Source organism: Athalia rosae, chromosome 4 (genome assembly GCF_917208135.1).
Source record: "Athalia rosae chromosome 4, iyAthRosa1.1, whole genome shotgun sequence".
Lineage (NCBI taxonomy): Eukaryota > Metazoa > Arthropoda > Insecta > Hymenoptera > Athaliidae > Athalia > Athalia rosae.
In genome coordinates this window covers 18818836-18840954 of record NC_064029.1, presented here as the reverse complement: position 1 = coordinate 18840954, position 22119 = coordinate 18818836, and the positions used below count along the sequence as shown (strand labels likewise).

Below are 22119 nucleotides of genomic sequence, written 5' to 3'. Positions count from 1 at the left end.
GATGAAAAAAAATACGAACGACACCCGGGTGTGATCGGCGTGACACCGTCGTACTTATATGTATGCCGTCAACGTGTCGCGACGTCTGCACCTGACCGCCGATGCCGTACACGGGGGCGAGTGGAACTTGACCAGGAAAAGTTTTATTTGTGTCACGACCAAGTTAACAACAGGGGCCAGATAGCCGGGCGCGCCTTTCGCAAGTTTCGTTTCGCTTTTATATGCGGATGCGAATTTGATACGTCGATCACGCCCAAACGGGGCGAGGGGATGCTTTCGCTTTATTACGTAATAGTAAGCTCCGTTTGAACGATCAAACGCTGATATTCGAGGCTTCGAAACTCCGTGGATAAAAACAAACTCCAACTCATACGGGGTTTTTTTTTTAATTTTGTAGCTTTCGTTGAAATTTTCAAACGTTACACTCGACTTTTTTCACCTCGACGAATTCAAGGGGTCCGGAGATCCTCCGAGTCAGATCCGTACCGTTGGATGTAATTAGAATCTTACAGAGTTAACGAGACTGAAAATTCCGGAATCGTTCTTCGCGGTCTTTGCAGACTTCAATGCCTACCCATCGGGATACATCCCGTTCGAGTATACGTGTATAACGTCGGCGTATCAGCTGGAGGTTTTTAGGGAGAAAAATAGCGGAAGAATCCCGCGAAAGCTCCAGTATTCCCGTTGGAGTTTTGGTGCAGGGATCGTGCGCCGGGTGGAATTTCTAGGGTTAGGGGATGGGAGTGGCTACCCTTCCACCCCGTTGCTCCGCACTGCGCTGCATTCCCAACAAAGTAGTCATCACGCATTCCTGGGACGCAATCGACGTCCTCTTTCTCGTTTCCTGCAGCCCTCGCGTTCTTGTTATCCTGCAGGGTCTTTATATACGCGTCGTCGTAGGTATGGCGAAAAGAGACGAGAGGAGGGAAAAGAGTGGAGAAGAAGGAAGAGCGGGCGGGAGTTTTGGAAGCACCCCGGTAGCTCGCAAGTTCGGATACGCGAAGCGACGCAGAGAACATGTTATTGCCTTTTACACCCGTCCCTATTGTGCCGGATAATCTCCTAGCTTCTCCTCTCCGTATAACTCTGACAAAGGAAAGCGGCGTCGCGGCGAAGGGAGGAACCGACGATAACCCGAAGGAAAGAGATATTATTCAAGAAATGCGAAACTTATTGGCAGTTCATTGTTCGCTCTATAGCTCTCCCCCCCGCCCCTCCTTCCAACTGCTACCAACACGCGCAAGGCGAAAACTCTCGGAAAATATTACCTGCGGGATGAGGCTCTTCAGAGTCTCTCCTTCCGCTCCTGCTGACGCTGGAGGAGATCTTTAAAATGGAACGTCCTCGACTCTCTTTGTTGTAGCTCCTCTTCCCGAGGTACACGAATAACGGCCAAATTCTCTGTTTCTAGTTCAGCTCCGTTGTAAGAATGATTTTCATTCGATTCCGATGATGTTCGTTCGCCAAACGAAAAAGTTTCGAAAAATTAAATCGTCCCAAAAAAATTCAAACCAAAATGATAATGAAACTTAGTTCACCGCCATTGAGATGTTGCTTTGCTACTATACGCAAAATCATATTTTTCGAAAATGAGTTGACAATTTCCAGAATCGGTATCGGGGCACGGACTATCCCGTTCAACTCCCCCTGCTTCGATATCTATACCTAAATTTTATCGGGGACACTTGATCGATTATTTCGTCACTTGTTAGTTGGCCGAGTTTCGTATCCCACTTCGATTCTCACCGGCGGGGGTTATCTTCCCAACAATAGTTGAACAACATCGCGATAAGACGAGAGTTACATGGGCTCAGGGGGCGGGGGTTCAGGAGCACACCCCGTACAGCTTGACGCCATGAAGCGGCCGGTGTGGATCCGTGTATAGGTAATACGGAGGGTACATCCCGGTGTCGCTGGTAGATTCGGCTAAACGTTCGACTCGCGATTAGAAAACTTCAAAGAACGATTTTCCACCCGCTTAAACTCCGAGGCACGTGACGACGCGTGGCGTCACTTGATTGTTCGCGGCAACTACTTCGGCATCATAGATTCCCCGTTGCACTGCCACGTGGTACCGCTGGATGCTGGATACGCCCGCGGAGGTGGGAAATAATGGAAATTGAAACACCGAGTGACGGTGTGACCCCCTTCAATCGTCGTTATCCCATCGCGGATCGCTGCTGCCCAGTGGTCTTCGGATGCGCCCCGCGAGGCCGATCGATCGACGATCTTTCGTGTGACATTTCCCCATTAGACGCGCAAAACTTTTCTTTCCGTTGAATTTAACGCTGGTATTGTAGGCTACACACGTCATGCGATGTCATCCGCTCTTATATTTGTCACACTGTGAAATCGCCGCGATTTAAGACCGAAGATGGGAGGCTGGATATCACGAACATTCCTCTTCAATCGCATCGTATTACCCAGCTCTGTATCGTCATAGGTCAACGTAGCTGTTCCGAGTTTTCTCGATTAGAAATGAAATTTTTCAAAATTCCTAATACCCATTTCTGCAAATTTTCCAAATTCTACGTACCGCTTTCATCACAAATCCCTCGCATTGTGCTTTTCCCGGAGAACAGGATAAAGGCTGCTTCTCTTGCGAGTTTCTCCTCTATTTACACTGGGAAATGGTTCCCAGGCTGTTCCTGACGCCACTTTGTTTTCTTCACACCGATTGACTCAGATTCATTTTACGCTATCCAGAAATTCCCTTGTTTCGCAAATATATACTCTATTTATATTATTTCCCCGGAGTTTGCTGCTCCAGCGTCTGCTATTGGTGCACATGGAGTCAATACTACGTGTGCTGTACATATAATGCCTACATAGGTATATACCGCTGTACGCACAGTCGCTGCTGCTGCAGAATTTGCTCGAGTTTCGGTACCGGAGTGTATCGGGAGCGCGGGTCCTATACGTCATTTTGGAGACACCAATACCATCCTGGATCGCAGGGCGCGGTGCGGCGAATGGCTTTAGGGGGTAGTAAACCTTACGCCGCTGCACCGACGGGTAGCATATTGACAGAGGGCACGTGGCGCCATGAGCCCCGTCGCCGCGAATTTCGCCTGGGAAAAACTGCGACCAGTATATTACAGTATAGGCGTATTGCACTAGTATATATTCACCTATCTATCTGCAGGATAACATACGTTACCAACAAAGGCGAGGGGGTTGGTTCGGTTGTTCGCCTGTAAACGAATAATATTGAATCGAGAATTCCGATCGCTCGGATCAAAGAGAAACAACGATTTCGAATGACCGCCGAATGAGCATCTCGTATGATTTTATTCGAACGAACGAAAGATGAAGCTACAGTTTTTCCTACCCCTTGAAATCGGGGGAAATTTTTTCGCTCGGGCGAATCAATTTTCAGAAATATATTCGCGACGTTCGCTTTTTGAACGGATGCGTCAGATTCTTATACGCCTCCACGTGAGATTCATGGGAACTTTTGAATTCGACACACATTCACCCCGAACTAAATGATTTCAAATGAGTAATGAAGGTGGGCGTCGTCCTGCGGGATACGTGGCGAGCTATTATAACAATGATCATTTGAAATAATGTACGTCGGGACACCCGCTACACGCATATATATATTCATTCGAATGTCATAAGTTATATCTTTATATTTGTTTGAAGCGAGATTTAGCCGCGTGTCGCCCGGTCGCTTTGCGGTACGCCACGCCACGCATAGAATTTTATCGGTTCTCCACACACCGCACGTTACTACGCGTTTGGCTATTCACAATTATGCTAATCAACGAATATCTTGTATGCAAATTAATGTTATTCGAGTTCTAATGGCTCGTCAGAAGACCTTCGACTCGAAATGCAGGGCGTGAAATATTTAGCACGAGCGATATTTCATCCCATCGTTTTTGCCTGCGTCCGTATAGAATTCGTACGATGCGAAACTGCAGCGTTTCTCGTGCAGTGGAATCGGCAGAAAGCTGGCGTAGAGTTTCGAGTATCACCGAATCCGATTCGACGATTGGCTTGTCTTTTATTACATAAGGATGATGATTTTTTTATCATATCCTAACGCCCGAAATGAGGCGGTTACTTCGATTATAAATTTAGAGACGTTTATAAATATCAACGTGAACGGGGGGGATGAAGAAGAAGGGGTGTCCGGAGGGCGGGGCGGGGGTGCCTAGCCGGTTTTCGCATAGGGTCCTTTTACGATCCCGGTGCAGCGAGAGCGGAGAAACCGAATGTGACGGCGTTTCGAAGCCCGAGGAGGCGCACCGGTCGCGTGTCGGTCGCGTGTTGGAGATTACTAATTGTGACCCAGCCCCGGGACCGATAATAATATCCAGAACCCACTGGCCACCGTATATAGATACAGTTAATATCTTGCTCGGTAAACATCGCCAGATTCGCAGCTCACCGCCCATGAATAAGTTACTATAAGTACATGGTATAGCTGTGTATATGCGTACGGCTGTAACATAGGTATACCGGCACTGCACTTCTGCAGTTAGCTAGCCCAACTACCCCGCGTCTCACCCCGACGCTATAACTGTTATACCCACGAGTATACGAGGGCGAAACATCACTATTTGATTTTCACACATCCACTGAAAGAACTCCGCTGAATATTAACTCGCATCATTCGTCCATCATGGAATTATACTCTCACCGTATAATATGTGAATATACAATATCGGAGGAGCCCTTTTATCGATTCATTTATTCATTATTTTTTCAATTCGAATTCAACGAAAATGAAAGTCATTGATTCAAGGGTTGATTTTGGTGACTTATTTTCCAGAGGTAAAAAATTTGTAGGAATCAGGGGATGTTTGCAATTATTATTTTTTATATTTCACCCTTCTTGTTCGCTGTGCACGAAACTCAGGTAGCATACACGTGTACGCGGATATATATTTATTTCCGTTCAAAGGGGCACGTCGATATATTTTTTTTTTTTTTTTTTATTCTTTCGCTGCATGGACTCCACCGCTAATTGGAAACATATTTTTTGTATATTTCCCGCTGAAACTTTTCCGACGTTATGTACCAGCAGCAGCGATAGCTTCCGCACCCTCTTTGCACGGCGCAGAGTCGTATCGTATATATCGGTTTCCCCATAAACACCGACCCTTAATCGTATTTCGATCCGCGAAATGGTCCGCAATATCGCAGCCCATCGGAGCTGTAAATAATAAAAAAATAATAATAAAGACAATAACAATAAAACAATAAAACTTCGCTTTGCGATTCACCCTTAAAATTTGTACGTTCGGATATAATATGTATATCGTGTATGACCCGATGGGGTGGTCACGAAGGGTTGTAATACGCGTGTATAATACAATTAAACCTGTTTTCGCGCACAATTGTACGTATTATGTACAGATATGTATAAAACAAAATGCCCGTAATCCGATTTTATTTTCATTCAAATTAACCAACGAGAACGATCCACATTTTTTTGTCTTCCGGTTTGCTGAGCTCGAATTTTCCGCAAGACTCGTACAACCCCTGCGACGTAGAACGGAAGTTGAGATTAGCGCAAAAGTAATCCGAAAATTATTCTCAACAGATTTCCACCTTTGCGTACCTTATCGTCCTTTTCCGGTGGACAATCAACTGGAAATTAATCGATCCAACATTTTATCCTTTCATCTCGTACGAATTTATTCCCGCAGGTGAATACGAAACGCCGCCTGGCTTCGTTGGATTATCGATTTCAGGTTCGACGTTACAAATGACCGAAGTGGTGCAACTGATTAATTGACATAATCCGGATTCCCGATATCGAATGCTGCGGACACTTTGAGTATCGTAGATAAGAACTCGCGTAAATACATACAGGCGGTTAGGTTCTCAGGAAATGAAATGAAACAATATCACTGTACCTACCTGTGCGATAAATCATCCATATACATGTACACGAATTGTTATTCTTAAACTACCGCGGCAGCAGCAGCAGCATATGTTGTTCCTCGTCATCGCTGTCGTGTTTGGTGCAATATCGTTCAAGATTAATAAAACATTAATGAAAAATTTCAAGAGGCTGCTATACACTAGACCGTAGCAAAGCAAATACAAATAGATTTGTACTATCAAATTGATAACGCGTGAGAATTGAAACGTGGATCGGAATCTCACGGATTACCTGCCTGTCTCGCGCGCGAGGCGTCCAAAAACGAATAAAACAATTTCTGGAAATGTTACGATTACAATTAATTATAACAATATCATCTAACAATTAGTCAAAAGCCGCGTGATATTCTGTGATAATTCATTCACGCATTAAACTGTCATTGTTTTTTAATATTCAGCCAAAAATCTCTCCACCATCTACGAATACAATTTTTTTTAGCAAATCACCCGCGCCACAAATATTCGAGCTTTCAATTTCGATTTAAATTTAATTAAGCTTTCAGCACCGAAATTTAAATAATAAATTCTCACCGTGTCGGATTATTTTCCATCTCCGTTGTACGATGAAAGGGATTGTAATATAATAAGAAATTTCGACACAAAATTAGAATATTAGAAGAATCATACGGGTGATTCCGTTCTACTTTGATTTTTTTGTGTTTGTTGTTGCTAGTTAAAGATAATCAATCAATTTATAATCATGTATGGATTATTCCACTCAAATGCCAGTAACGTGTCATGTATTATTTTTGAATTTATCATAAGAGTATAAATAATTTTTCAATTAAAGTTTTGGTAAATTCTGATATTGAAGGTTTATTGTAAAGATAAATTTTTGTGCTTTTATCTCCGTTATTTTAATGCTGTAATTGCTTCTGCACCCTTATTTCAGGCATCAAATAAAATGAATGTATGCATGCAAAAACCAAAAAAATGTTACCTATATCTGAGTATGCGCTGGACTTGAGCTGATGTCATTTATACCTCGACATACGCGACCGTCTTAGTTTGCCTCTTTCGTTTGGCCATTTTTTATTTTCTTTCCCTCACGAAGTACATAAAATAAATTCAATATCAGACAAACCGCCATTATACCGCGTATACCGGTGAAATTATTCTACACGTACACGCGTATATGTATGTACCTCCTTTTTTTGCGTGTCAAGAAAATCAGTCCTCGACGGGTAGGACTTGTGATCTTCCATAATATTATACAGTGACTCTGTGTGCGTTCCTATCATACGTATACACACCTACTGTATACCTTTATACTATATTCGCATATAGCACACGCACGCCATGTTTAATACCAGAGCTTGACTGCTTGGCTCCGCAGGGGTAGGTATATTGGCACCCTACGCTAAGCCCATGTTGATCCCTACGCCGCGATGGGGTCTATATATACCAACGTATATACGTACATACCTCTATCTACATCACATCTACAAACCTACCTATCTATATGTACATAGGTATGTGTATCCACACAATGATCTTTGCTCTAGCGCCTTTTTTTCGGAGTTGCATCTATACGAGCGGTCTTGTACTCTGTACTGCGGAGATGAAATCACTTCGGGTCATGCAGCAGAACGCTAGCCCCATTTTGTCCCTGATTTTTTTGGAATAAAAATTACCCACTTTCTGGCAAGAGTAGCGTGGCCGTTCTCCAGCCAGAAGTGTGTCGCGTTTTTTTTCCGAGTTACAAGTGCGCGACCTCAACATTTTCATTCCGAAATGCACGAGTATGTAACAGGTATGTGAATATTTCATAATATCTGTGCAACATTTGATAATTTCATCTTTCGTTATGCGAATCGGCCGAGAATTTCTGATTTCAAAAAATCCCATCGATTTGAAATCCTGAGGACGCTGGGCGGATTCGAATTAATCATTTTTTCCGGAGTCTTTTGACATTTTTTTTGACATCGTTTGCGAGGTGCTGTTTCGAATTCTGCTGTATATTACGGCACATAAACTATGCGTGCGGTCGTATGCGATGAACGAAAGGAGTTATCGAAGTCGGGGAATGGCGGGCATGAAGTTTTTAGGGGATGGGAGCGGGAGGAGGGGTGAGATATTACCGATAGTTGATGAACTCCCGTCGTCTACTGCAGCCATCTTGGAGGGAAGTTTTCGACTCGTGCGATCTAGCTGTTCATGCAGAGCCTCCTTACCGCACTGTATAGGTAAATGTGTACGGATATACCTATATCTGTATTCTATGTACGTATATATATATATATGTATAGCGAGCTACATAGCACGAAGCTCACACTGTAGTGCAACCCCTCTTTTACCCCCCCCGGCTATTGACGGGAGTTTTAATAAAACTTCCCCCACCATGACGACGACCGCTCGTCGCCCAGAGGGCGAGGACCAGGACGAGGGTGAAGAGGAGGAGAGAGAGGAGGAGGAAGCAAAAACGGGGACGAAGGGAGTGCGGAAGGGATGGGTCTCCGAAGATATTGGCCGAGTAAAGATCCTGAGGGTGAAAAGCACCTCGCGGGATCGAAGGACTCTATCAGATTGGCGGTACAGGCTTTACCAAACACCGAGCGGACCAGGCAAATCCCACGCAACCGTATACCTAGACCGTTAGGTATAGAGGTATACACGCGTATACAGCCTCCGGCGAACTTCTTCCCTCATCAAAATACACGAAATCATCCACGCGAGAGGTCTGGGAATTTCGATCGTCCTGTAAATAGTAACGCGGAACAAGTGCGGGGGATGAATCGGCTACTCCAAAATATGTACACCTATTAGAATTTGCTAAGATTCTTCTTGGACTCTTCAAATTTCTCTCGCTCTCCCCTCCTTTTAAAAGTTTAATCTTTGAAAAATGACGAACGTCCGTCGATGAGACGATCATCGGCAACCGCGCTGGAATTTTCCGCAGATCCTCCCTTATTTTGCCGTTCGCCTCTCTTACCAGAGGATCTCTACGATGTGTGACTTTAAAGAATCTCAAGTAGGCTTCTGCATCGAGGGACCCCTCGGGGCGTTAATTGGCCCGATTTGTAGATCGTTATTCAGTCATCGAGTGTTTGATCGCGCCCGGTTGGATGGAACTCCAGCTGTCAATGAAAAAAAAAAAACGAAATGAAAAAAATAAATATAAAGGATAAGAGCAAAGTTAAGACTCATCGGTGCCCATCTGCGGCGGGCTAAACCCGTTTCGATATATTTTTGTCTCCGTTCAACCCCCGCGATCACGGGAACACATATCTCTTTATTCTTGTAAGCGATGTTCAACGTTCCGAGAACACAAATAACAGCAATGGACGGATTAAAACGGTTTGTGGTCAAATATAGAGGCGGCCGCAATCGACAATCGAATGCTAGAAATGGCAGATCACTCGTGTATGCAAACACTTTGTGTGTAGGCACACTTCAGAACCCATCCGCGCTGCTGACGTTCTACGCCGTAGTGGGTATAGTTGGGATACGGTACGTATACGTCTACTTTCCTACCTTACACCCCTGGTAGCGAATCCTACTTTCATTACTCGTTCTTCGGCTCATCCCGGTCTACGTATCCCGCGAATCTCGCATCCTCCTATGGACACACGTATACGAGATACCAGCCTCGGCGTCAGTCGCGTGAATAATGCGATGGACTTTAGTTGGACCCAGAGATCGCCGGATTCCGCATCGCTGAACTTCGAAGGACGGACCTGCTCTTTGCTGCTATGGGCCGTAGATTGAACGTACGAGTGAGTTATTTCGAAAAATCGTGATACACGTACAAAAAAAGATCAACGAAGAGGATATTGGCTCATTCTTTGATTTTTTACAATCTCCATCGTAAAAGATTGTTTGAAATACTTTCAAATTCTTGGTGGACATCCAAATTCATAAGTCCTCGTATAACTCAGATCCCAAAGTTCGCGATTTCTAAACACTGGAATGAGAAATTCGTTAGGCTTATAAGTTTCAAAGTAAAACTCGACTGCATGAATTCAATACAAATTTCAAGTTGAGGGATCCATTTGAATATATTTGATCGAATCCTGCGCAACGAAGGGGCGAATATTTTTTCCAGTAAGAAAGCAGCGGCAGTCTCCTCGTTTGAATGAAACTTGCAGACCCTGTCGGGGACGTTTTTTTCATCAATATACCGACACGATTTCGGAATCACGGAACCTCGGTCGCTCGGTTGGCGCCAGACCTGCAGGGGAGGATCGAAGGATGTCCTACCGGATCCTAACGTTTCCCGGAATAGGTGGTGTTATACACCAGATCTTTATGCACGCATATAGATACCTGTCCTATAGGTATAGGGGGTCGGTAGGTTTTTCTTGAGCACGGTTCGGAATATTGCGAGAGCTGGTTGGGTCGGAATATGGCCTCGCAATATCTGCTCCGAACGTCGAACGACGGGTAGGCCGTACCAGTTACGGTACAATGGGCATCGTCATCCGGTGGGATCGCGAGTCTGGATCCTCCTGCCCATCCACATACTCGAGTACATACCTTATACATACCTACATAGGCATACGCACAAATACACCCCCTCACCTTTATTGGCATATCTCGTCTAGTGGAATACGTACATATAATACTCCGCTACCTTTGTACACTAGAGTGTAGCAATATAGGCTCAGCCCTGACGACCTGAACGTCGCAGGTTCAGTTTACGAGTTGATACACAAGTCAATGTTTCAGTCATCTGCTTATCCAAAATCCGTGGAAAATTTACGGTAGAATGACAGACAGATTCGTGTTCCTGAGGTCAAAATACATGGGAAAAGTGCCATACGATCAATTCTCATCCTCTCAGATTCAAATTCCTGGGTACGAACTACATTGAAATAGACGATAAAATGATGTTTTTATTCTTGATCCCGCGAAGCTGAAAATTGGCGATCACTCGGTCAATTTCAGAGATAGATCAATTTGGCTTTCAGAATCGGATTCCTGAGGTCAAAATACATGAGAAGAGTGTCGTACGATCAATTCGCAAGAAAAAAAAAAATTGGCCCAAAAATCCCCAAGGGGATTTGAACCCGCGCAAATTTATCGATTTTTGGGTCGAAAATAAACATTTTATTTTCTTGGGTTTCCCATGCTATTCTCATGTATTTCGATCTCAGAAATTCGAATTCGAAAGCCAAATTGATCTATCTCTGAAATTGACCGAGTTATCCCAATTTTTTCGCATTTTTTGGCTCAAATTTGAGGATATCTCGCAGGGAAAAAATCGTAGCTCAATTTGGACAACGGATTCGTGTTCCTGAGGTCGAAATACATGGGAAAAGTGCCATACGATCAATTCTTATCCTCTCAGATTCAAATTCCCGGGTAGGAACTACATTGAAATAGACGATAAAATGATGTTTTTATTCTTGATCCCGAGAAGCTGAAAATTGGCGATCACTCGGTCAATTTCAGAGATGGATCAATTTTTCTTTCAGAATCGGATTCCTGAGGTCAAAATACATGAGAAGAGTGTCGTACGATCAATTCGCAAGAAAAAAAAAAATTGGCCCAAAAATCCCCAAGGGGATTTGAACCCGCGCAAATTTATCGATTTTTGGGTCGAAAATAAACATTTTATTTTCTTGGGTTTCCCATGCTATTCTCATGTATTTCGATCTCAGAAATTCGAATCCGAAAGCCAAATTGATCTATCTCTGAAATTGACCGAGTTATCCCAATTTTTTCGCATTTTTTGGCTCAAATTTGAGGATATCTCGCAGGGAAAAAATCGTAGCTCAATTTGGACAACGGATTCGTGTTCCTGAGGTCGAAATACATGGGAATAGTGCCATACGATCAATTCTTATCCTCTCAGATTCAAATTCCCGGGTACGAACTACATTGAAATAGACGATAAAATGATGTTTTTATTCTTGATCCCGAGAAGCTGAAAATTGGCGATCACTCGGTCAATTTCAGAGATGGATCAATTTTTCTTTCAGAATCGGATTCCTGAGGTCAAAATACATGAGAAGAGTGTCGTACGATCAATTCGCAAGAAAAAAAAAAATTGGCCCAAAAATCCCCAAGGGGATTTGAACCCGCGCAAATTTATCGATTTTTGGGTCGAAAATAAACATTTTATTTTCTTGGGTTTCCCATGCTATTCTCATGTATTTCGATCTCAGAAATTCGAATCCGAAAGCCAAATTGATCTATCTCTGAAATTGACCGAGTTATCCCAATTTTTTCGCATTTTTTGGCTCAAATTTGAGGATATCTCGCAGGGAAAAAATCGTAGCTCAATTTGGACAACGGATTCGTGTTCCTGAGGTCGAAATACATGGGAAAAGTGCCATACGATCAATTCTTATACTCTCAGATTCAAATTCCCGGGTACGAACTACATTGAAATAGACGATAAAATGATGTTTTTATTCTTGATCCCGAGAAGCTGAAAATTGGCGATCACTCGGTCAATTTCAGAGATGGATCAATTTTTCTTTCAGAATCGGATTCCTGAGGTCAAAATACATGAGAAGAGTGTCGTACGATCAATTCGCAAGAAAAAAAAAAATTGGCCCAAAAATCCCCAAGGGGATTTGAACCCGCGCAAATTTATCGATTTTTGGGTCGAAAATAAACATTTTATTTTCTTGGGTTTCCCATGCTATTCTCATGTATTTCGATCTCAGAAATTCGAATCCGAAAGCCAAATTGATCTATCTCTGAAATTGACCGAGTTATCCCAATTTTTTCGCATTTTTTGGCTCAAATTTGAGGATATCTCGCAGGGAAAAAATCGTAGCTCAATTTGGACAACGGATTCGTGTTCCTGAGGTCGAAATACATGGGAAAAGTGCCATACGATCAATTCTTATACTCTCAGATTCAAATTCCCGGGTACGAACTACATTGAAATAGACGATAAAATGATGTTTTTATTCTTGATCCCGAGAAGCTGAAAATTGGCGATCACTCGGTCAATTTCAGAGATGGATCAATTTTTCTTTCAGAATCGGATTCCTGAGGTCAAAATACATGAGAAGAGTGTCGTACGATCAATTCGCAAGAAAAAAAAAAATTGGCCCAAAAATCCCCAAGGGGATTTGAACCCGCGCAAATTTATCGATTTTTGGGTCGAAAATAAACATTTTATTTTCTTGGGTTTCCCATGCTATTCTCATGTATTTCGATCTCAGAAATTCGAATCCGAAAGCCAAATTGATCTATCTCTGAAATTGACCGAGTTATCCCAATTTTTTCGCATTTTTTGGCTCAAATTTGAGGATATCTCGCAGGGAAAAAATCGTAGCTCAATTTGGACAACGGATTCGTGTTCCTGAGGTCGAAATACATGGGAAAAGTGCCATACGATCAATTCTTATACTCTCAGATTCAAATTCCCGGGTACGAACTACATTGAAATAGACGATAAAATGATGTTTTTATTCTTGATCCCGAGAAGCTGAAAATTGGCGATCACTCGGTCAATTTCAGAGATGGATCAATTTTTCTTTCAGAATCGGATTCCTGAGGTCAAAATACATGAGAAGAGTGTCGTACGATCAATTCGCAAGAAAAAAAAAAATTGGCCCAAAAATCCCCAAGGGGATTTGAACCCGCGCAAATTTATCGATTTTTGGGTCGAAAATAAACATTTTATTTTCTTGGGTTTCCCATGCTATTCTCATGTATTTCGATCTCAGAAATTCGAATCCGAAAGCCAAATTGATCTATCTCTGAAATTGACCGAGTTATCCCAATTTTTTCGCATTTTTTGGCTCAAATTTGAGGATATCTCGCAGGGAAAAAATCGTAGCTCAATTTGGACAACGGATTCGTGTTCCTGAGGTCGAAATACATGGGAAAAGTGCCATACGATCAATTCTTATTCTCTCAGATTCAAATTCCCGGGTACGAACTACATTGAAACAGACGATAAAATGATGTTTTTATTTTCGATCCCGAAAAGCTGGAAATTGGCGATCACTCGGTCAATTTCAGAGATAGATCAATTTTTCTTTCAGAATCGGATTCCTGAGGTCAAAATACATTATTTTGTAGACAGACAGTCATTAATTTTTGTTCAATCAATCGCGAGAGATATATTTCTTTACCCCTCTCTTTCTCCTCTATTTTCAAAGGCATATGATGTATGTCGCCTGACGCTTCGAACTCGCTAACCCCTATCGTATTATGGGGTGATATGAATCTAGTTCATGGTTACACACATACGCTCGGTAAGTACACAGATACACGTGTAACTATTATAGTATTACACGTTGAGCGGACCGAGTTAAAGTTTAAAGTCTACGGTTTTCACGTGTAATATAATTACAATGAGGGTAAAAATTCCAGAATTTCAGGAAAGTTGCAGATGTATCGAAGGCTCATCTGTTTCTCGGATTGAATATTGATTCAATTCTCATTTGTCCTTGTTTGCAGTTTGAGGCGTATCAGGACGTGGGATAATTTTTCGTCACTCTTTTCCCCCCGCAATCCGCTAAATTGCAATTTCGTTGATTGGAATCTATTTTCCGCGAGAGTTTTCGAGCAGCTTATTATGGATATTCGGTTCGCGGTGCCGTGCAGCTGCGAGTGGAGTTTTAATATTTAATTTGAAAAATTTGTATTCAGTGTAAATATCTGATAATGGCATAATAAGTATATTTGGATTTGAAAGTAATGTTTACAGATTCAAAGGCGAGTACAACTCTTGCTCAGCTCGTTGCGATATATTTGCATAAAAGAAGGGTGCTGCTGTCGAAATACCGTCATACCGAGTCATAAGGATCGCCGCTGTATCCAACGCTCCAAATGTCCCTAAACATGGAAAAGACAAATTCTTTCGTCCCCGATTACACCCTTTGATTTATTCTTAGATAACGAGCAACCGGAATCATGAATGCGACTACCCTCTTCCGCATAACTACGAAATTGAGAGAAAGTTTTGATAAACCACAGGAAAAAAAAATTGCTACACTCGTCGAATAATGCGTGATGTATAAGTTTCAGTTAGGGGTGACTTTTATTTATACCGCGGTTATTCACATGCTGGTAGCATTTTTCGATCTTTGTCTTTAGAGATAATTGAATTTTTCCAACCTGGCAATGCAGATGAGACTTCATAACGGAAAGTTCTTCATATCTCAAAGATTGATCAACCTGAAATATCTCGGATTATGGACCCCACCTGGAGCATTCGTCTTACATGAATATTCCATTTATATATTTCCATGTTTTTCAAACGCTGGAATGCACAACTTTCGAGCGTTCGAGTCGATATAATTTCAAAATCGTTATTCTAACGTTAATTATTAATAACTAGATGACTCAGAATGGTTCAGCGATTTGTTGATCTCGTTTTCAATCAATTTTCGAAACATGTGCTGCATACTTGCGTCAAATATATTTGTTTTCTCGTATTTCGTTCGAAAAAATCAATCACCTGAATCGCAAGCACATTTCCACATGGTATTTTTTTTCACGAAAGAGAATTTCTCAGTTTGACGAATCATGAATCAAAAAAAAAAACTCAAAATCCTCATTCAAATACGAATTCTAAAATACAGCTCGCCCTCTCTGATAAACTCGATTGAAAAAAAAAAAAAAATAGAACTTACGAAACAGATAAAAAAAAGAAACGCACCGGACAACGTATTTTCGCAGAGTTTCAGACTATCGCTTGCGATGCTTGTAATGAAGGATGAGCGAGCTATTGCACGGTAAACGGATTTTCATAGTCGTTCATGATATCTCATCGGTTTGAGAACCCCTCTCGGGGAGTGTGCACCGCGCCTGTCCGCGAATCGCGAGGGTGTCTGCGGAGGCGGAGCTCTCAGGTCTTCTCGCATGGCTCCATCGGCGACCTCTCCTCCTGGAACAATAACCGCCACGACCAAGCCTTGCTCGCCTTACTCGCCTCTGCCCTGAACGGTTGATCTCCGCGGTTTCTGAAAGGCGCAGACAAATTTCAAACCAGTTTACCAGTTATAGTCGCGTACCTTCAACCCCTAAAAATATTACCAATAACACCCGCGATTTTTCAGCTCAATAAGACTAGTATTATGCCAGTTTTGTTTAATTCAACTATTCCTCTTGTATCTCCTCATCAAGAATTCTTCGCGATTTTGTAAACGGTTTCTATCTCCTTATCGCCCTACAAAAAATTCATCGATACCGTGGAACAGTTTTCTGCACTCTACTCTTCACTCGACGGGATATATTGACGACGATTTGTGGGAATATGGCGTTCGCACGTGTCAACGACATCCAACGAATCTGATCACCCCTTTTTGGATAAGCTGTTCAGGTAATAAGACACAATCAAAGAATGTCGATATGTTCGATCGTATTCAAAATATGTTGAAAAATTTTCATTCAATCGAATCAATGTATAGCTTTGCGTAGATATATCAGAAATCAATCACTATCTGCAAGAAGCCACTTTTTACCAACGAAATATTACGCAACGCGTTCGGCACTGGTATTATTTGATGGAATTTGTAAGCTCGGGACTTTTTCATATTTTCAACTTTGCGTAATCACATTTCAAGCGAAAATTCGACACCATATCGAGGACCAGTCCTCTGTTCCGAATAAATTAACGCAGGGATCTTCAAAAAAAAATGCATGTCCACGTAATTATCTGTGATTCGGAATTAAAACTTCATCTCCAAAAGTCTGTACAAATTTCTCTACTTTCTTTTCTATCGAAGGGTTGGATCTCTAATCCCCAAACTGCGCGATACGTCAACGATAATTCGTCACACCGACTACCGGTGTTTATTTTTCTAACGTATGGTAAATCAGTGGAGTATTTTTCTTCAGATTTTCTGGAAACCGGTTTCAAAGGCAGGGGGATAATAGTCCGTAGCTTTTGGCGGCTGCTAGGCACATGCAGACTCGAAAAACGGAACCGGTAGAGCGTAATTCGTTTTTCAATTGCCGATACGTCGCCACCCCATAAATTACGGATCCCCAGGGATGTAAATGTGCATGCACCGTATCGGTGTCAGGAGAGAGCGGGTTGTACATCTTATAATCCACTTCCTATACTCCCACCCTCTACCCTATTTTTCCTTATTTTCTCTCGCCTTTCACGACCTGCCGACGGACGCTGTTGTAACAACTGCGACGATGTCGACGCTCTAAACCAGATTTTTCCTTTTCAAAAATAGCCTTGTGTTCTCAAATGTCAGTTGAGTTTTCACACTCTTTATTGCACGGCCAGACGCCTCAAGAGTCCGCCGAGTCGACAATTTATGCCCCTATAGTGTTCGTGATTTCCGTAGATCAATTTTGTGCGCAACAGTTTTTCCCCCCTAACGCTCCATACTTCGTACGCTTTTGTACCGACACGTAGGATTTCACCTGACGATTCAACATCCCTCGGGATACAACTAGACTGGATTTAATCTGACCCCATTGTTACAACGCGTGCATACAGGTATAAGTTCTAACGGAACTTCGATCATCCTGGACTCGACCTCGATGTGCGACGATAACGGTCGGCTATGGAAATCAACCTGTTACACTTCGCACACTTCGAATCGATGGGTGTTGGTTGGTTCACAGAGCTGGCGAGTAGATGGTTATTCGAGGTGTACAGAACGTATGTTAATGTGAAGTTCAAGGATCTCCCGATCCGAGTAATAAGTTACGTGGATCATATCTACTGCGGGGGTCGACACCCCGTGGAAAATCCTCGTCCGCGCCGGTGCCGATCTCGATTTCATAATCGCTCCATGTAATCGGCTTTCAATGCCACCCAAACAAGATCTGTGACTACGGGGAAGGGGGAGGTTCGGTGTTCGAGGGACGGGGATCGGGGTGCGGAACAATTAATCCAGACAACGACTTCGCCTCGTTTTTGCGGGCCCCCGAATGCCCTGCACGCTATGCAGGAGCAGGACTCCGTCCGGGAGATCCTTGGGGTTCGTTTCGCCGCACTCGGGTGGGTTGGGGTCGTCAGGGTGATCGGGGAGGACGGGCAGCTGTTAGCGGACACCGGCTGCTAGCACAATAACGCTCCACGACCTTCTACGGGACGACCGATCTCTATAATCTGGGGTGGCGTGCGGACCAATACCACCTACGCTCGCACCCCTTCAAGATGACGACGGTAGCCTGGCTAGGAAACTCCTCTACTCGCGGTGAGGCGTCAGCTTGTCGCGATCATATTGAGAAAGAGGGAGTAAAAGAAAGGGAAAACGATGGGGGGTAGAGTGAAGAAGTCGTGCTGCACTTTTCTGGATTACTTTTTTGATCGCTCGAGGAGTGAAAATTGTCAGGAACAGTTCTTTGGCTCAAAATGTAGAGAGAATTCAAAGGAGAAAAGTACACCCTTTCACCGTGACAGAAGTTTCTCAAATAATTTCTCGTCCTTGTCATTCGATCATTCTTGAGATCCCGATCAGGTCGATGATCCCTACGAAAAAAAAGGTCACAGACTGTGTGGACAATTCACATTTTGTTGTACCCATCAGGCGATGGGACATTCCATCATGGTCTTGCAGATAGTGATCCACCCGATGGTCCAAGTCGGTTATGTATTTTAATTGTCTTAAAACGACATTTCGAATTTCAGCACGAAGTGGATGGCCTTACTGGAAACTTCAGGTCTAGCTATGGGAGCAATGGCGATTTGTGCGGCTTGTGGTCGTGGTATCGCTGACCGTTACGTGATGAGAGTAGTCGATAGGAGTTACCACGAGGACTGTCTTTCCTGTGCCGCCTGCGCATCACCTTTGGCCATCTCGTGTTTCACAAGAGATCACAAACTTTACTGCAGGGCGGATTACGACAGGTATAATACAACGATTCGTGTATCGAAATAAAATGAAAGCAGAAATTCAGAAATAGATGAACCGAGTTTTTGAGAACAATACTTATAAGATAGGGGGTGGTATTCTGCGTTCAATCCTTTGTGAAACGATCTACGGATCATTCTTGACTCTCAACGTTTCCCCCGACGATCCATAATGTATTCTTAACATTACCATTAACGTTCTAAAATGGAGTTCAAGAAACAAGGAAGAAAAAAAAATGTTACCAACGATAAGAGCGGGCTGGTTCGATATCGGAATCGTATCATGAAGTGTGCGTTGGGGTTTAGTGCGTGTATAGAAATCGCATTGTCAGGAAATCCTGAAAATTGTTTTCCAATACCACCGACAAATTCCCAAGGAACGATCGTTTTTCCGGTATATACCTTATATATATATATATATCACAGTTATACGTCGCGGGTTCCTCGTCACCGCATAGCCGCCGCAATGCTCCCCGCGGGAGTTGAAGGCGTACGGAAGCCTAATGTCCAATAAATTGATATAAATACGACACCCCTTATACGGGGTTTCCCCGCGAGCGTCGGACGGAGGGATGAGGAATATATTAATACATTACTCTAGGGCTCGGAGCACGTGCGACACTCGCTCCTCCCTCTTTTCTCTTCTCTTCTCTCTCCTCCACCTCACGGTATTTTCAAGCAGCAAAAGGGGACTTCGGAAGGGATGCAGGGTGGCGCCCCGTACGGGACCATCGATTTCAGATTCCGTATTTACACGTATAGGGCTCTCAATGATCAGAATTCGAAAAACAAAGGTCTTGAAAAACTGAAAAATTAATAGATAAAAATCACGATGAATTCTTTTGCTTTTGCCTGTCAGAATTTCCGTTTTTTGTAGACCGATACTCCACCACCGGGGGTATTCTTTGACCCCCTGATATATCATCGGGGAATATTTTCTGCGGTATGCGCCCCACACGAAGGCCCCCCTCCGTCGCGACACGTGCATCTTGCTTATTAGACGGGGGAGAGCCCCCTTTGTTTGACGGACACCCCAGTTTAGTCGGTCGACGTGTCATCGATACAAAGTCCTTTATTGAATACGACAATCGACGTGGTGCTTTATAGTAAAATACAATACATACGTACGGTATACTTATGTCTACAGTTTTACGGGGTGGTTTCAGCTGATCTGCTGAGCTGTACTTTTGACTGCGACGCAAACATAGCTAGTTCGCTTTCATTTGACATAATCAGTTTTCTCGATGTGTCGTATTACCCTGTATGCAACTGACGGGGGCACGGTAACATACGTGTATTTCTTGCGTGGACGTACAATAACACCGGTCATAGCGGATGAGAGGGCTACAGGTGTCCGGGGTTATCACAGCGTATATAGATCCAGATAACGTCGTGCTGCTGGTCGAACCTCTAGGAGGACAAAAGTCGATTTTCACTTATCGCGAGTGTGTTTAGTTTTTTGTTAGCTATTTAGCTAGCTCCGACGTACCGTACCCTATCTTGTTCCCTGGTCATGAGGGGTGCAACTCCTCGTCCGGTAGCCCTATCGTCGTATATTAGATCGTGATAAAAGAAAAACAGAAAAACAGCCACAATGTTGTTCGAGGCAAAGAAAGAAAAAAAAAAAAAAGGAGTCGACACAGTTAGAAAATCGCGTATAACGGGATATTGTTTAACTTGTTCCGACAGAATTTATGGACACAAATGTCTGGGTTGTGGTCTCACAGTGGCTCCGGAAGAATTGGTGATGAGGGCCGGAGAGGAGGGAGCTTTTCACCTGAGATGTTTCGTCTGCGTAGTTTGCGGATCTCGACTCCAGAAAGGCGATCAGTTCGTTCTGAAGCAGGGCCAGCTTTTCTGCAGAGCCGATTACGAAAAGGAAGTTGAAATGATGCAAGGATACACGCAATGTGAGTTTTTGGATTCGGAATCGTCCAGATCGTACGGATCTATTTCGATGGTTTTTTTTTTTTTTCGTTTCCTCATCAAGTACCATTCGTTTGATCGCGGCGTTGTCCTGATTTCAGTGGGGGAATTCGGGTCCGATGAACTAGCTACAATTGCGAGATCACACGATGGAAGACGCGGACCTAAACGTCCGAGAACTATTCTGACCACACAACAGAGGAGAGCTTTTAAAGCGTCCTTTGAAGTCAGTCCGAAACCTTGTCGCAAAGTGCGCGAAAATTTGGCAAAAGAAACTGGCCTCAGTGTGAGAATAGTACAGGTGAGGAATGACGCGTGTTGCCTCGATTTTTGTTGGAATGCAGGATTGTTTTTAAGGAAGACGCACTTTGTCTCTCGAGGTATGACGATGGGGGGTTTTCAGTTTCGTTGTATTCTAGGTCTGGTTCCAAAATCAGAGAGCGAAGATAAAGAAGATACAAAAAAAACAGCGACAAGAGGGAAAAACGGACAAGGAAATGGATGCGGCGAACAAGAAAATTACGAAAGAAGAAGAACACAGTACGCTCATACCTGAAATTTTAGGGCTACTTTGCTCGATTAAATTCGGTACCATGCACATCATACGAACCATCGTGCATTAAATTATTATGCACTTTTAGACAGTTGCAGTGACGTTGAGACGAGCACGGCTGAATACCTCAGGGCTTCGGAAGACCATTTCGTACCCGTGAAAGAAGAAGTCGACCCCGATGACGTTTTTTTCAATCAACAACACCATCCCGAATATCCAGGTAATAATGTCAATCTCTTGGTCAACCTGGTAGATTCCGAACGCAGTTTAAAAAATTCTAAGAACTTTCGGCGGCTAGTTTTTTGAAACTAGCTAATTCTGAAAGCATGTAATTTATACTTTCTCTGTGCCACCCAGCAAATTTTTCATTTTTTCAGGTGTGGATGAAAAGGTGAACCACCTTAGGCTTATGCCGTACGCGACAATGCCCACATACCATTCCACCAATGCACCCGAAAGGGGTTTGTCTTATTCCTCGCCACTCCAGGGGGGCCAGGGTGTCGGGCTTAATCCCATCGACAGACTCTATTCGATGCACACGAGCTACTTTTGTGAGGAGGAGAACGCCATCGCGGAATAAATGATTTTTGGAGGTGCACGACGCCAACGCAGCGAGGACAACGAAACTCTTTGAAAGAGAAATAAACATGTGAAATATGAAACAAACGCTTTGTATAATAAACGTGTAAATTATATTATTATATTATATACGTAGAAATATATTTTATTGTTTTTCGTCACGAGTTCTTAATCCTTCTCTCCACCGAATTCACCTGTACTTGTATCATACTCATATGCGTTTGAAAAATATTCATTCAATCAATCATGAAAATGTGGGATCATTTTGGAAATAAGTGTACACGTAATAATTTTGCTTGTCGGCTCTATCTCGCGTGATAATTTTTCCACCGCTACTGCAATTGAGATTTGCTTCAGAAATTCGTCGGTTAGTTATCAACAAGTATAGACGTAAGCTACCTAATAATCCCCCACTGCTGGTAAA

At 43.1% G+C, this 22119-nt stretch overlaps 1 protein-coding gene and 1 long non-coding RNA gene across 2 annotated transcripts; one reads left to right on the top strand and one right to left on the bottom strand.

Moving 5' to 3' along the window:
- Positions 1-4813: 4813 nt before the first annotated feature.
- On the bottom strand, positions 4814-5825 carry LOC125500792. The gene is made up of 2 exons (XR_007278264.1): positions 5576-5825; positions 4814-5167 (listed from the first exon to the last, which is right to left on the bottom strand). It is a non-coding gene; the product is annotated as an uncharacterized LOC125500792 (long non-coding RNA).
- Positions 5826-15615: 9790 nt separating this feature from the next.
- Positions 15616-21796, top strand: LOC105693589 (LIM homeobox transcription factor 1-alpha). Its single transcript, XM_048654838.1, has 7 exons — positions 15616-16138; positions 18416-18634; positions 20327-20547; positions 20665-20864; positions 20983-21103; positions 21205-21336; positions 21494-21796. The coding sequence occupies exons 2-7, from the start codon at positions 18426-18428 to the stop codon at positions 21694-21696; spliced, it is 1086 nt and encodes a 361-aa protein (XP_048510795.1). The 5' UTR covers positions 15616-16138; positions 18416-18425; the 3' UTR covers positions 21697-21796.
- The last annotated feature ends 323 nt before the right edge of the window (positions 21797-22119 follow it).

Excerpts from the sequence above, each read along its gene's own strand:
- LOC105693589 (XM_048654838.1), top strand. The coding sequence starts at position 18,426 with ATGGCCTTACTGGAAACTTCAGGTCTAGCTATGGGAGCAATGGCGATT. Across the intron at positions 20,865-20,982 it reads TCAGTGTGAGAATAGTACAG|GTCTGGTTCCAAAATCAGAG; the intron begins GTGAGGAATGAC and ends GTTGTATTCTAG. Across the intron at positions 21,104-21,204 it reads TACGAAAGAAGAAGAACACA|ACAGTTGCAGTGACGTTGAG; the intron begins GTACGCTCATAC and ends ATGCACTTTTAG.